The 16,248-nt window shown below is 34.4% G+C and overlaps 1 protein-coding gene across 2 annotated transcripts in view; it reads right to left on the bottom strand.

The window, feature by feature from the left end:
* Positions 1-16,248, bottom strand: part of CFAP20DC (CFAP20 domain containing) — an 84,247-nt gene that overhangs the window by 47,174 nt on the left and 20,825 nt on the right. For both annotated transcript variants that reach the window (XM_040593450.1, XM_040593451.1), the window contains exons 6-8: positions 10,721-10,835; positions 7,759-7,912; positions 4,359-4,520 (exon numbers count right to left, since the gene is read on the bottom strand). In XM_040593450.1, the coding sequence (XP_040449384.1) occupies positions 4,359-4,520; positions 7,759-7,912; positions 10,721-10,835 (431 nt within the window). The remainder of the gene's footprint in view (positions 1-4,358; positions 4,521-7,758; positions 7,913-10,720; positions 10,836-16,248) is intronic.

Below are 16,248 nucleotides of genomic sequence, written 5' to 3'. Positions count from 1 at the left end.
TGCCATTTCACAAGATTAGATGACCTGTCTTGGTTTAATATCAATTTCTTTAATTTGCTGACTACCTTGGGATGTTGTTAGCTCCAATTGTAAAAGCAGATTTGCATGAAATTCTCTCTTTACTAACACATTAATTGACTGCAATTAATTACCTACATCTACACATAACAGTGTGTGATGGCATAATGAAATAATATGTGTAATTAAAATTGGATGATACTTAATATAATTTGGGCTTTTGATTATCAAATAAACAAAAAGTTTAGTGGATAAAAATAACATTTTCTTATTAAAATGTAGTTAAACATACCAAAGTTTCCATTTTCAAGAAGACCAGCTTCTGAAATGTGAAAAGTATGTCTGGAAGAACACATGCCACGTTCATAAGATATGATTAAAAATAAAGATCAAACTTTAAACTGAAGTAATTTAATTTTAATGCAGGTCAGGGGCATTATCATTAATTATTTTACTATATATACCTAAGGGCTATATATCTTTGTAGTCCAGACAGTAAAACCTGAGTCATGCTTTAAATGAACATTCATCTTTCTGTTTAGATATACACATTATTTTACTTGTTTAAGTTTTACAGTCCCTCGTATTTTGACAATCCAGCCAAGACACATTGGTTTTTGAAAACAGTCACACAGAAACTCAATTTCAGAGTTTCCTCTGCTATTTCAAAAGGAAATTTATAATCAAACTTCAAAACAGAACTTTGGCTTGACTACTTGTAGGGTAATAATACTCTAAAATACTATTTTCCTTTTAATACCACAAAAACAATACTTGCATGTGGAAAAGGCTGAATGTAATTTAGATAAATAAATGTATGAAGGGTCTTACTCTAAGGAAAAAATTTACCCCCTCCATTTCAGCTGCTGTAGGATAAAAGCTGCCTTTACTAATGAGGTATATCAAGAGACAACAAAAGTTAACAACTTGGAAAAAGCGTCAGCATGGTAGCTTTAGTGTGGATGATAAAATCTTTATGAGTTGTTTTTCTCATATTCTGGTAAAAGCAGAAGAAAATAAGTTTATAAAGTATTTTCTTAAACCTTTCAAATTATCAAGGTTGTTCTCAAAGAAATACTTACTTCAAAGTTTATTTTTCTTTAGTTTCATGAGATGCTACACCTTAAATACTATTGTTGAATGTCATAGTCTTGTCTTGCATAGTACTGAACTTCACCAGTAGTTATCATTCCCTGTAATTTATCTTACTCTTTTGGTCAGTACTTTGCACATGTATTTCCAGAGCATTTTATTAGAAATGGTGGAAATGAGTATTCACTGAACTCAAACACCGAAGATGAGAATCCTCAAGACTGAGAAAGTACTAAAACCAGTGGAATAAAAATGTATCTTCCTTACCTACAGCACCACTTCTAACATTGCCTACACTGATGAAGATGCATTGGCAATGGATTCTTTTATGTAATTTGCTTGTTCAGATGCACTTCTAAGCTACTTCAGACCTACTTCCTTCTCAAAAAACGTTCTACTGCCCTGTTTTAGTATAATGTATCAATGACTCATAAAAGGTGATACAGAGTAGGGGGAAAATGAAAAACTTCAGTAAGACACTGTGATTATTATATGGGCCAAATTAAAGGTTTAGTCTTGTGTCTTGTACAGAAGCCAATAATACCATAACAAAAGAGCGAAGAGGGCGCCTGTAGAGAGAGATTTCACCTGTGTATTTTTCTAAGCTTTAGCAGCAAGAAGTTTATGTACTTCTCAAGTTTAAGCTGAAAATAACAATCAACTCAACGTTTTAAAAGGGGCAAAATTATCACTTCTCCATGAAGGACATAAACCAGAGCCTACAAAATATTCTCATTTTAAAAGCCATTATCACCCTCTTTTTTAAGAAGTGCTTGCACGTATTCCAGGATGTTTACTGTCGCAAATGGATTTACTGAATAACTCTACTAAAAAAAAAAAAAAAAAAAAAAAGTACAGATTAGTTATGTGCAACTGGATTTACAAAACCAGTAATAACCTGGGAATGAGGAAATTCTATTTTTATTATGTTTAGAATTCTAACCAATGAAATGCACTACTAGTGAAAAATACGGGGGTTTTCTACACCGATTTATTTCCTCATTGGAAATGTAGCTGACATCTTCAAAACCCCAAAACTGATCCAAAACTCCCTGATTTTGTTCACCCACAACCCCCCCCATCAATAGCTGAAAAATTTATTTCATTCTTTACATAGTTACCTTAAGACCACTACTGTTTATGAATATTTTTACAACTACAGAGTTCCATTAATGAACACAATACATGTCTCTTACTCTATTACTGTTATTTAATGATGATCTATTTCATTACAAAGAGATATTCATTATTTTGAATCAAAACATTAAGGACTGTAAAGACATTTGCCTTAGTGAAATTTTGCTACTGACTTTACTGTAGGCAGGAAACAATACACAGTTTTAAAGCAAACCAGCAGCTTTAGTAAAAAGCAGTTAATTGTCTAACCCAAGTCTATTTCAGCAATTTCACATTCAAATCTCGGCATTTGCTTCTACAGTTCAGTTTCTACTGATTCTTGGCTTACAAATCTTATGCAGACCGACATGCCAATTTAAATATAAAAACACATGAAGTGCTATTTAGAACAGGCCAATAATCTGTTCAACATCCAGTTTCAAACAATGGCCAAATACAAATGCTTCAGAAATGGCACAAGGTAATTTCAGTAGGGATTTAGGAAACAATCGGCCTTCAATGCAGTTCTTAGAGTAAGGCTGGAAAAACCTAGAAGTGCAAGACTAAAATTTTCCCTTCACATTTTTACAGGTGCTAAGTATGACGACATGTATATTACTCTTACCCTTATAAATTGCCAACCGATTTTGGAATCGTACAAATTTCTTTACTTCACCAGCTTATTGTAACATTATATTCCACATTTTAATCATAATCACATTTTAAACATGGTATTTTCTTTTATCAGTTTTTAATTTTTAACTGCATCATCACATCACATGATGTCTTGGTTTTGTACCATGAGATAGGAAAAGTAGCTTTTATTGAAATTTCTTTGTATCATTTGTTACTTTATAAAATCCTTTTAGACAATTTTAATGTTTTCAGCATATCTTCACATGAGAGTTTTTCATTCATGCTGCTTCTCTCTGAATCACTTCTCTGTGTGTAAAATCTGAGATAGTTTAACTGATAATGTATAAAGTATTTTTATAATAATGCAAAACTGATTTAAAGGTTTGATACCTTTTCCATTTCATATGAATTTAAAATTCCTGCTACCCAGTATCTTAGGTTTTTTTAAATGTAGCTACATATTAATCTGAGAATTCCACTGAGCTATAGCTATGGTGATGATAACTTTCCTTCCTTAAGTCATTTAATTTTGACCCTTTAAAGCTTAACATTCTCCCCCAAGTACAATCCTTTGCATTTACCAATGCTAGATTTTACACAGTATCACATCACACATTTACCTAGTACAGTGGTCCCTAGCTCATTTTTCAACACAGTGGCCACAAGAAATAAAAAGAGTAAACTGAAAGTTTGTTTAGCAAAATGTTTCCTGCGTGTTACCTGCTCCGTAGTTTTTCATTTAAAAGTACATAGGGGATTGCCCACCTTACAAGTTTAAAACTCTCTGAAGTCCCACTCTACCAGCCTAGTATCCGTATCATTTTGCTCCCACATTATTAACTTTTGAGATTATTCATAACTATAATAAACAATACAGAGCCTAGAACAAAAAACTTTTGAGGTCTCCTGCTGTTAGTCCTCAGCTACAACAAAAAATTAAAATGTGATCCTTTGTTTGCTTTCTGCCTCTTATTTTTTATCCAAGTCAATAGTTTGTACCTTGGCACATGACTGCCTAGTTTCTTTAATAAATCTCTTCTATGCAATGCTGTGAAAGCCTAAATCATATTTTATTATCTTATATCTTACAGAAACATTCAAGTAACTCCAAGACACCAACAAGACAAGATGTCCTTTTTCAAAATATAAGCTGAGGAGACTATACATGGTCATATTGTTAGAAGAGTTTCATTAATGTAAACATACTTTAAAAAGAAGTGTAGCAACCAAACAGCCACACTTCAATGTACATTCAGAAGACACACCTCATATATTGTTATTACGAATTCCATGCCTGAATTAGAATTGTTCAGGCTGCACATAGATCTCTGAAACTATAGAACTGACATGTATTTATGTGCTCATGACACAACAGCTATGTAAAAGTTGTCATGTTTTAAGACACTGGAACTCTTAACATGCACTTTTTAAAATAATCATTATTTGAATGTATACTGGAGAGATCATATTCACAGTATTTTGATACAATAGAATACCTGTTTCCTGCACTGTTACTGGGCGTCTCCTGCATTTTATTTCTGGCTTGTGAATTTTAGTCAGGTTCAGCAACTGTGTAACTTGTGGCACATCCGCATTCAGCTGGCAGGTTCGAGGAATAACATCTGTGGGCTCATTTGGCATAAATGGAAAACACATACCTAGAATCAAAAAACATGGGCTCTACTTCACTGAAATGACACAATGAAATTAAATTCCACTTACACTATTTGTTAGATTACAGATACTTTAGTTCATGTGGTTATAACAATTCAATAGATTACAGTAATTTGAAAAAAATGTGCTGCAATTATTCACTTCTAAGACTATAAGCATGACAACTTTAAAATGATATTGTGTATTTTTTAGGGCAAAAAAATTAATTACATTTAAACTAAGAAATATGCACCAGTGTTTGGAATTGCCATAGTAAATCAACTTCTTTGATTTGGCAAGTGAAAAAGCAAAACAGAATCACAAAATACATGTTGTTAATTTTTATTACAACTCAGCTTTAATTCTAATACTGATATATTGATTTTCAGACAAAATGAACATCTGAAAATGGTACTGATATCAGTGGGACTGAAGTGGCAAATAGAGAAGTCCTGTATGTGCAAATAAAGAATATGACATGCTTTAATTCCAAACTTTGGACAGCATCACACTTTCATGATGAACTTAAACACTGTCAATCTAACTATTCTTGTGACACCAGGCACTAGTAGGATGTGATCTGATTGTCTCTGCTTTCTCTTTGATAAACAATATAGACTGAGTTTATGAAAGTATCCAGAGTAAGACATTCCTGATGTTCTGATGTAAATTAATTCCAAATTTCAATAGACTTGAACGCAGCAAGCTAATGGATATTAGCCTCTTTTCCAAGGATAAAAAGAGGAAAATATAGCCCTAAAATGAAACACAAATAATGGATTAAGTATTGAGCTCCTAACAGACAAGTTAAAGTATCCCATGTTATATTTCAGTAGTGGACATATCTTTTCAACCATTTTTTCCACCAAGCTGATACATTATTTACTGCTGTAAGACAATACTTAGTGACTTAAAACCCCATATGTAACCTCAGGATTACTATGGAAACCAGAAACTAGGTATATATCAAGCTTGCATGCCTCAATATCATGGGGCAGAGAAGATTAATTCATTCCACTTCTATCTCAATGATCTCATACAGAAATAATTTCTCGGTATACGTGGTTTCTCCTTTGCACTTGCTATCATTTTAAGAATGCAAAACATATTGTATATAAGCAACTAAGAAAAGAATAACACACATACAGCACCTTGAAATCACTACTTTCATCACCAAGGAGATCTAAGCAAAGAACTCAACCCTTGTCCTGGTTTCAGCTGGGATAGAGTTAATTTTCTTCCTAGTAGCTGGTACAGCGCTGTGTTTTGGATTTTGTATGAAATACTGTTGATAGCACATTGATGTTTTAGTTGTTGCTGAGCACTGCTTACACTAAGTCAAAGACTCTTAGCTTCTCACTCCACCCCGCCAGCGAGGAGGCTGGGGGTGCAAAAGATGTTGGGAGGGGACACAACCGGGACAGCTGACGCAAACTGGCTGAAGGGATATTCCATACCATATGATGCCATGCTCAGTATTTAAACTAGGGGGAAGGCTGGCCGGGGGGCCACTGCTTGGGAAACAGATTAGGCATTGGCTGGTCAGTGGTGACCAATTGCTTTTAATTCACAGCAATTGTTTTTCTTGGGTTTTATTTCTCTTTTTATTATTTTCCCTTTCATTACAATTTATTATCATTATATTTCAATTATTAAACTGTTATTATCTCAAGCCACGAGTGTTCTTACTCCCAGTTCTCTCCCCCATCCCACTGGAGGGGGTGAAATGAGTGAGTAGCCGTGTGGTGCTTAGTTGCTGGCTGGGCTTAAACCACGACAACCCTCGTTATGAGTTGCAATGTCATTGCATTCAGTGGAGCTCGACTAACTGGTCCAATCATCTGAGAGGAAAAAAAGCTTTATCAAATCATGATTGTTAACTGAAAGTTAATTAATAATAACAAAAAACTACTATTGTTTTTCTGTAATTGCGTATGAAGTGTAGAGATATTTTTATACACCCAAACCTTGAGCTGGAACATAATTTTAAGACTTGCCTAGATAAGAAAATTCATAAGCATACAGAAGATACTAATGCTCATCAGCTGTGTAATAATCATAGAATTGATAATCCAGTAATTAAAAGTGCAATATTTTACCATGCATACAGTTTATTAAAGCTGTCTACTCATTATGTTAACTTCATTTTGGAATTCTGGAACTCATTTAGAACATTTACACACATTTCAAGTTGTTTAGAATGGAAGAGAGAAAACAATGTACCAATGGAATTAAATTAAAGCCAGTGAGGCTTCTAACTGCAGTTTCTGCAGAGAATTTAGCAGATTCTTTCTGTAGACATTTTTTGAATTAATTTTTTTTCTATCTTCATCAACAAAAAGAAGCATAAGCATAATGATCACATATTTCCCCCTATTTGTTTAGGTTTTCCAAATAGAAGCTATGTTTTGTTACAGTTATAATACTGCTAACTATCCGTCCTTCAGAAACCAGAACAGTTTCTTCAGGTGTGTTCTTTAAAATTCACAAAATGAATATTTGAATGAAATTGAAGCTGAATTACACCAAAGGTTCCTCTAAAATACGAAAGTGCCACCTCTGCTTTTTCAATTCCTCTCTATTACTGCAAATTTCAGCAAGGAATAAAGTTCTCTCCCTTGGAAAATAATGATTCAGGATTATGATTCTAGTTTGGAGACTGGTAAACCTTTGACCAATGCTCTATTAGTAATACAATCATTTTTCAGCTCACCACCAATATTACTTTCCCAATGAACAAGGACACATTAGGATAAATGGACTAGAGATCACCGAGAGGTGTTTATGATAGTTGCAGAGCTCTGAGTCATCTAATATTGTTTTGTTACAGTTTCATCTTGGATTATTTACAGAAAAAATCTTCATCAGCTGCTAAAGTCCAAAATCAGGAACACAAACAGCCAATGCTGCTAAGTGTAAGTACTTATCTTTCCTCTTCAGACAGTCAGGTTGGCCAAACCCTGATTTCTATCAGCATGAGAGACTCTCATTACAACAAGCTCTCTACTTGATAAAACTTTCCAGAATACCTTTAAGGAAGTCAATGTTTAAAACAAGAGGAGTATACATATATTTAATTAGTTGCCTAAAGTCCAACGCTAACAGAATTAATATGCTGTACTACCACTTTAATTTTGATGAAATCATGATCTTTCAGATTGCCAATCTGATGACTAAGAAGCATTTGATTTTATAATATGAACAGATGATGATTAAGTCTACATAGTAATTGTAACACACCACCTTCCTCAGCTGTATCTTGAGGCTTGGATTTTAAAGTGAAGATCTTTCTCAGTTTACAGTTAGCTGAAATAATAATTCCATCCAACGACCGGAAGCCAGCTCCTCTGAATATTTCACTGGTGAATGCTACCAAGTCAATACACATATTGCACCACTAGAAAAGAGAAACAGTCCTCTTTAATAACATGCAAACACTAATCATTGCAGAAGAGTATTAGTGTATCGTTCTCTATCAATGAAGTCTCTGTGGAGTATTCGATTCTCACAGGCTGTGATTCACAATGCATAACATTTTGATATTAAAAAAAGATATTGCTGTATTTGCACTTAAAACAATTATTTATACAAGCAAATCAGTACATATGACCCAGTGACTGCCAGCCCAAGTGAGCTCTGTTACTTAGCATATCCCAATATATTTCACAGCTAACTTGTGAGAAAATGTATTTATTGAAGGTTTCTAGGGAAAAAAGTTTCGGCAGCTTAAGTGCTCCAAAGGCTATAGTTGGATATTCTTTGATTATTTCTTTCTGAGATTCATAAAAAGCAGAACGTCTTCAAAGCTTGCATCCCTTCCACACTGAAAACTATCAGGCAAATTTCTAGTATGGTCAAGACCTCGGTGTATCATAAAATCTTAAAACTACTTTTTGTTTACAATAAATTTTATCCACCCCTGATAAGACATTTCCAAAAGACAAATCAGATAATGAGAACTGCCTAGGTTGTGAAAGATACTACTTAAATACATGTTTTAATTCTCATTAAATGATTATTCCATTTGTTTCAGGAAATGCTGTTAAAACACTAACATCAATGTGCTACACTCTCCTGCACTATTCCAGTAGCTCTAAATTCTCTGAGTTTCGTTTTTTCCAATTAATTCAACACTTGTGTATTTCTGTTTTTAATACAGAAATGAACACTTACAGGTATCTACTTTGCATGGGAATCGTATTACAATTCCATTAGCCTCTAGAAAGAAAAGTAGTTTCATATAAAACAATACCACAAGCAGAAGAACTAACAAAATATGTTTTCTTGTGGCTTTATCTTTTCCATTTTGAGTCTCTGGTGTTTAAAAACACATGTGCTCATAGTTCTAGTATTCCTAACAATTATTCTCCTCATAGATTCTGACATCTAGTGAGGGATGAGCTGATGCTAACACATCTTCTGTAACCAGGAAATAAACAGAGATGGCCTTGATGAGAAATGCAACCATTTTCATTAACTTTGCAGAACCGCAATATATCTGATATGAGTACTCACGTGTAAATGTAGTTGACCAATGGGTTTGAGTTTTATTTACTAAGACATAATGATTGCACATACCTCATTTCCCTGTAAAGTCAAGTAAAAGTAGTAGTTTCTAAATGCCAAATAGTAAATATTTTTTGAGAAAAAATTTAAGTGCCTACCTTACTATTCAGCCTCTGTCTGAAATTTTGGAAGGAAAGGGATACTCGTTTTGAAAACACCAAGCAATGGAATGCAAAATTCAGTATTTATAATTATAACTGATATTTCTATTACTGAAGTTGAAAAATAGCATCATTTGTAAGAACAGAATACAGGAAGCTAGCATATGAAAATGTGAAGTATGTTTTACTGATAGAACAAACAACATATAAAATCCTTATTCACAACCAATCATGAGGATAATAACAATCAGCTTGTGTATACTGTAAGTTAAACTATCAGAGTCAGGCAAAAGATCTATCTAATCACTGAAAGCAGTATACTTCCTCCTTTAAGTAAAAGCAACAATGAAAAGGCAGGTAACCATTTAGAAGATGACAAATACATATTCAGATATACTAAGAAATACAGACCTACTCTTTAAGGTTGGTCAAGCATTAAGGTTATTAAAATGTTTTGTCATTATAACTGATCAGAGCATTTAGACAGATCTCTGATTAATATTTTATTATTTAAATTAAGATACATAACTGAAGTTTATATTCTGCTTGAATTTAACGTGGTGTACATTAATGCATACTTTAATCCTGAAACATTTGTGCTAGCCTGACACCAAGACCAACTAACTAAAATTATACTCAAAAAATAATTTCATTTCAGTGGATCTTGAATTAACAGCAACTTCAGGTGTATGATCTGATGCATATATTATTTGAATAAAATCCAACCACTTCTTCCCACAATACAACCCCCCCCAGAAATCTAGAATTATCACTGCTGCCTTCACCTTAACTATCTTAAAAGAAGTCATAACTTCAGACGTTTTTGTGAAATATTCTCTCATGTCTAGCCTTAAATCCACAGCTGCTTACTGTACTGTTATCTAGTTCTCTTAGTACATAGTTATATTTTAAAATATTTGAAATCTAAGTAATCTTATCTCCAAATGATACTCGAAAGCAGTATTTGAGATGTGAGTCTTTACAGGGTTATATGGTAACCATTAGGTTTTGTATCCTGAGAGCTATTAGCATTATGTTGTAGCTGGGTGTGGGAGAGGGGAATGGGGAGATGATGCCTATTGTTTTATTTGCATCAGTTTGACATGTGCCTTGTTTTATATATACATATACATGTTATATATACACCAGAATCTGGAAGAACCTCAAGCACATGAAAGTAGCCATCAGCCACAGCCTACCTGCAGCTTCAGTGAACACAGTAAAAGGCCACTACAGGAAAAGGTACACCTGAACAGGAGCACTACAATGAAGAATTATCTGGGACACAGAACTTTAGCGGGGCTGAACAGACAGAAGTGAGAGATAAACACATCACAAACAGCATTAATCTTGGAAAAAGGGAATGAACTCCTAGTGTTAAAAGAAGGGTAGAAGAGTAGTAGTATTAGGCAGTTCTGATACCGTTCAGCGGAAAGGACACACATGGTAATTTCAACACATCTATAAACTTGCATAAAACATTTCTGATAAAAAAGCATGCTCAACCACAGTTCAGGCAATATTCCCAAAGTACCTACTATTTTGCGCTTGATCGTAAACAGAGGAATTTTTGCATGCAGAGGGGTTACAGACAACTCCTTGTGGACCGTTGATAAATACAATCTTCTTTTAATATTTCCTAAATCAGTTACCCTATAAAAGAAAAAGCAGGAGACGATGGAACAGATCTTTGTCAATTCAATAATCCAGTATCTTTGGGCAATCACAAAAAACCTATTCATATGCAGAACCTTTGTCAGTGATAACAAATATTGAATTCAAGAATTACTTCTTTTACATGATAAGTAATGAGATTTCCTTCTCAAATTCAAACTTGGTGGCTATATTCCTGCATATATAAAATCACTTTACATGCTAATTTTATTTCAACAGTCTACATTCTTTGCTAGATTTCCATAGCCCTTCAGACTATGAAAGAATTCAATTTGTACGAACTGAGAAGCCAGTGGCCTTTAATAATCACACTTGCTTCTGCCCCTTAAGCTTGTGTTACCTTGGGACACACTGTCACCTGCTAACTAGAAAAACATTATTTGCTTTCTTTTCCTAAAAATGCCTCTGTCATTTTATATAGACTCTTTGTCAGCTTGAAGATAGACACAAGACATTTTCTGTCTGTTTTACTTCCTGAGCACATCTCTTCAAATGCGAATTGTAATACAGCAGTTTATTGCTCACTATTCAGGTCATCACACAATGACACCAAGGACACCGGATTTAAACATTTCTAATAGATTCAGACCACAGCCACGATAACAAAGATTAGGTTTCCTTTAAACTGATAAAGGGGCTCATTTTTATGCTCTGTTTCCTTCAAATCTATATTGGTTTTGGCTGGGCTAGAGTTAAATTTCTTCAGAGTAGCTCGCATGCTGCTATGTTTCACATCTGTGATGAAAACCGTGCTGATACCATAGGGCTGCTCCAGTGGCTGCTGAGCCGTGCCTACAGTCAGTGCCTTTCTGGTTCTCACACTGTCCCGCTAGAGAGCAGGCAGGGGGCACGTGGTGGGGACAGCTGCCCCCCACCAACCCAGGGGAGAACCTATATCACAAGATGCCACGCTCGGCAATAAAAGCTGTGCGGAAGGAAGAGGAAGGGGAGAAGTTCAGAGTGATGGTGTTTGTCTTCCCAAGTAACTTAGGCGTGATGAAGCCCTGCCAACGGGAAGCAGCAGATGCCTCATTTAGCTTTGGTTGCACATGCAGCTCTTGTTTTACCCGTTCAACTGTCTTCATCTCAACAAGATATCAAGAGGTTTTGCACTTTCACCGCCCCTTAGTGCAGGGGGAGCGAGAGTGGCCATGTGCAGCTTTGCTGCCTACTGGGGTTAAACCACAGCAGCAGCACAACTGCAATATTCCCCAGCAGCCCCACCTTATTATACTGGAAAACACACGTTACTTTAAAGGCTACAATCTGTATGGGGAAATAATGGTTAATTTGCCTATTATTTTTGAACGAGCCTATTTCTAACAGATGGGTATTACTCTGTAATCAGCAGCCCCTCCAAGAAGATGACAAATAATTACAAGAAACAACTTCCTGTCACTACTTAGTGTTCTTGAAAATAATTATTTATAATCATATTTAAATGCTGGGTTTTACTTTAAAATTGTGAGACTGCCCCATAGATTTATTTATTTATTTTTAAACTACTGAAAAATCTTTTTCATGAGTAAGGACTACCTGTAGCTTAAGTAACGCGATGTTGTCACCCAAAATTTACAGATAAAATACCCTGAAATGTTCTTAGGTTTCCTTAGGCCAGCTTAGGAGGGCATTAACTGGAGCAACTTACAGACTTTGGCTATTTTTGGCGCTTTGAGAGTTCAACCAAGGACAGTATAAACCACACTGCAAGTATGTAAACATCAAAAGATTCTACTAGTACAGGCTACAAAAACACAGAAGCACCTGCTAGTTTCTCGGTAATCATTAAGACCACCACGCAAAGCAAACAAAGCCCGTCAGCTTTGCAAAACTTGGTGATTCTTTCCTCTCCCTTGCAGACAATTTATCTTTAATCTATTCACCCTCATAACATGGGCGGGCAAATCAAAAGAAAGTGGAAGAGTCTGCTAGCTGTTTCATTTTGAAAGACTACCAGTTCTTCTCAATAAATCACATGCACTTTCAAAGGCAGCAAATTCACTACTGTGCCAGGGGAAGAACATTATATCCTCACCACTGCTATCATTTGACATAGCAGATTTCACTATCAGCTGCATATATATTTATGGATGGATGAGTAATACCATCAAGTCCTTGGAAAGCAATTTAATCAGAAGATCTCAGTGTCTTACAATGCTAGCGTCCTGGGCTTGATCTTACTTTTGAAGAAATATAGGTAAGATATGAAATAATTCGCCCAAGATAATCAGCAAATTAGCCACATAGCTAAGCCTGTGCCCCAGATCAAGGCTTAGTTTCATCCATCATTTTGCTTCTCATACACACTTTGATGAAAAAAATCTATAGATGTAGTTTTCAGAAACTCTCCGCTCTATTCTAAATCTTGATGTTTAGAAGTGCTAAGAAATTGAGGCACCAAAGAACTCCAAAGGATTGGAGCAGTAGTTTCTTGAAATGCCCCTAGATCTCCTGGTTACGTGCAGAGCTGAGCAACCAGGTAGTTGCACTAATCTAAGTGCTGAAACATAAACATACTGTTCCTGCTGAAACTCAAACTGTGCAATTCTCAATGGAGAACGTTGCTTTAAATGATGCTATGACAGAGCAGTAGAAACCTAGACTTAAGTCACGCATATATCCAAATAACTGGCAATAAAAACTTAAGTTCACTTTAAAGTATTAGTTCAATACGTTTAAATTTTATTATTTATTTTTATATGAATAGTTTTATCTTTCTCCCTCCTGAAAAAAATTAGGTACCTTAGCAATAAAAAGGCCATTAGTAAATGTACAGCTCAGTTATGCTCTGAAGTGCAATACTAAATGCATTCGTTTAGATAAAAATAGACACATTAATGTTAGACTGTCATATAAGTTTAAAGTAAGATGCTTTTTGTGATGCTATGCGTGCTGTAAAGAAGCAGTAAACTTTAGATAATAATCACACTGAAAGAAGTTTACAATTTACTTCAGTAAATAAATTTTAAACAATAAAAATATTTATAACCTACAGGCAAAAGTAGGTGAAACATTCGAAGAACAGGCAAAATTGGAGAAAGAAGATGGGCTTAAAATTCTGTAAAATAATTTTTTTACTGGGAGAAGATAAATTATTTGGGAGTTGGTATAACTTTCAGACTTTTCAGTTACATTGCTTCTTATAAAATAAAAATAAAACAAGGGTCTGATGAAACTTTTCTAAAATAATTCAGACAGCAGGAGTTAGAACATTAGAAGACATAAAATGACTCACGTACTTGTGAAACTCACCCTTCTTTTTTTCTGTTATCAAAAAGCATGACCTATGTTAAACCTACAAAGAAACATCTGCAGCACACATCTTTATTTTCAAAAATGCATTTAAAAATCTATATAGGAGTTAATGTATTTTTATTATGTCTGTGCTTGAGTATTTATATCTAAGGGTCAGACATGTGATAGAAAAGTAATGAGACCACGTTGAGAAAAATGAGGCAGTCAACAAGAAAATCAACCTCATTTATAATAATATTCTTGTGATCAGCAGGTGCATAACTCTCCCAGCTATGGTCATTAAGTGCATTCATTTCACATTTAACATCTACATTTGCAAACCATTTGAAAGTAAAATTACCTTCCAATTCAATTTTCAATTTTATTTTATATCTTCAGCTTTGATTGACTATTCTCCTCACAATGGTAATTATAGTGAGATTGCAAGTAAATGGTAGCAACTACCCAAGAGCACAGATAAACTCATCTTCCCAGATTACTTATTCACTTTGCTTCTGTACGTATAATAATTTATAACCATTTGTTAATGTTCAATTCAAGGATTAATATGAACTTAAGAAAAATGATGCTGGACTGTTGAAGGGATGCTTCATTTATCAGGCTCACTTGTTCTTAAAATGAAAGTGTTTTTCTCATTTATAAAATGACTTAAACTGGAAATTCACTAAACATGAAAGCAGGTATTTCACTATGTTGCTAAGCAAAGAGCAACTCCCATACAATTTATTATTAATGAAAATCTCTTTGTATCCTGGTCAAAATCCAGACATAATCTTCTGCGAAAGCTTTACTATTAGTATGTTAGTATATTAGTACTTAGCAACTGTAGTGCCATTTTCTCCATAAAATGTACATGCTTCAGAAACATTAGATAGTATCATCATCATCTCCATTTTAAAGACAGAAAACCAAAGAAATACCAATGGTCAGCTTATTTGATATGCTCACAAATTCTTTAGTTTCCTTATTCAGTAGCAGTCTGTACTTCATGTATGTTTTACTTTATTCGCTGCTTATAAATTGGTCTCATAGGAGATACTATGTTATTGAACTGGCTGCCTGATCATCTAAGTCCAGAGCACTGTATTCTGCTCTCATAAAAACAGACTCAGTTATGTTGAAGATCAATCAAATCTCTACAAAATAAGAAATACGGAAGACTGATGTGTCAGCCAGACCTAGAGAACAAGTTGTGAAGAATCAGATTTATTTTTATATACCTGAATTTTCTGTTCATAATGTTTTTTTGGAGAGAATTAAGGAAGAAACACAAAGTCCCCTTAAACAGTATCCATTAAAAGGCAGAAATACAGGTGGCAGGTGCAAAAAGAATCATCAAATCTGGTTGCTAGAATAGAAAAACTTTCCAAATATGAGCAGTTACAAAGATATGGTGATTCCTGAGCTCTCCCTACAAGACAGACATATTTGCAATCAATTCTCCAGCTGAAAGAATGACCTGGTATTTTCACTAGTCAAGAATAATTTGTTCTGAAAATTTCATTGCTCTTTGAACTTCACATTTCAAAAATAATTCTGGAAGTGGTCATTAATATTCATAACATTGTAGAAACTTTTCTCAGTATTTTAACATCCTTTGTTTTGAAATGAGCTCATCTTTCTTTTATTTTCAGGTATTTAGTAAATTCTATTTTAAGGCATGGTTGTACGTTCCTCTGAAGCATGGCTAACTGTGCCAAATTGTTTAGAAAACCGTAATTCTAGAAAATAGTTTTTAATTTGTTCATTACGAAGTACTCTAATGAGTATTAATATGTGGAAAGTTTAGTGCCTACATTTCAAGAATCTAAACAAATTACCCTTATAATGCAGTTATTTATGCCTGCAACTAACTCTGTTGGCTCTTTTCTTTAGTTTATTGGCTGCTATTCTTTCCACTTCATTTTTCTTTCCATGAATTATCTATTCTAAAGGGACAATCTGTCCTTTTACATTTACAAAGACAAAGGAAAAGGTTATGTTTGCACCTGCTCTGTGCAACAGTTCTCTTAAGTACAGCCATATTTCTCACATTTAAACCATTTATTCTAATTACTAAGAATTGCTAAGAAGTCTGCCCTTTAGAAAGACAAAAGTAAGTTTTCTTGCTAATACTGGATTATACATTTACTTTGGC

The sequence above is a fragment of the Falco naumanni genome, chromosome 4 (genome assembly GCF_017639655.2).
Source record: "Falco naumanni isolate bFalNau1 chromosome 4, bFalNau1.pat, whole genome shotgun sequence".
Lineage (NCBI taxonomy): Eukaryota > Metazoa > Chordata > Aves > Falconiformes > Falconidae > Falco > Falco naumanni.
This window is presented reverse-complemented; position numbering and strand designations above follow the sequence as displayed.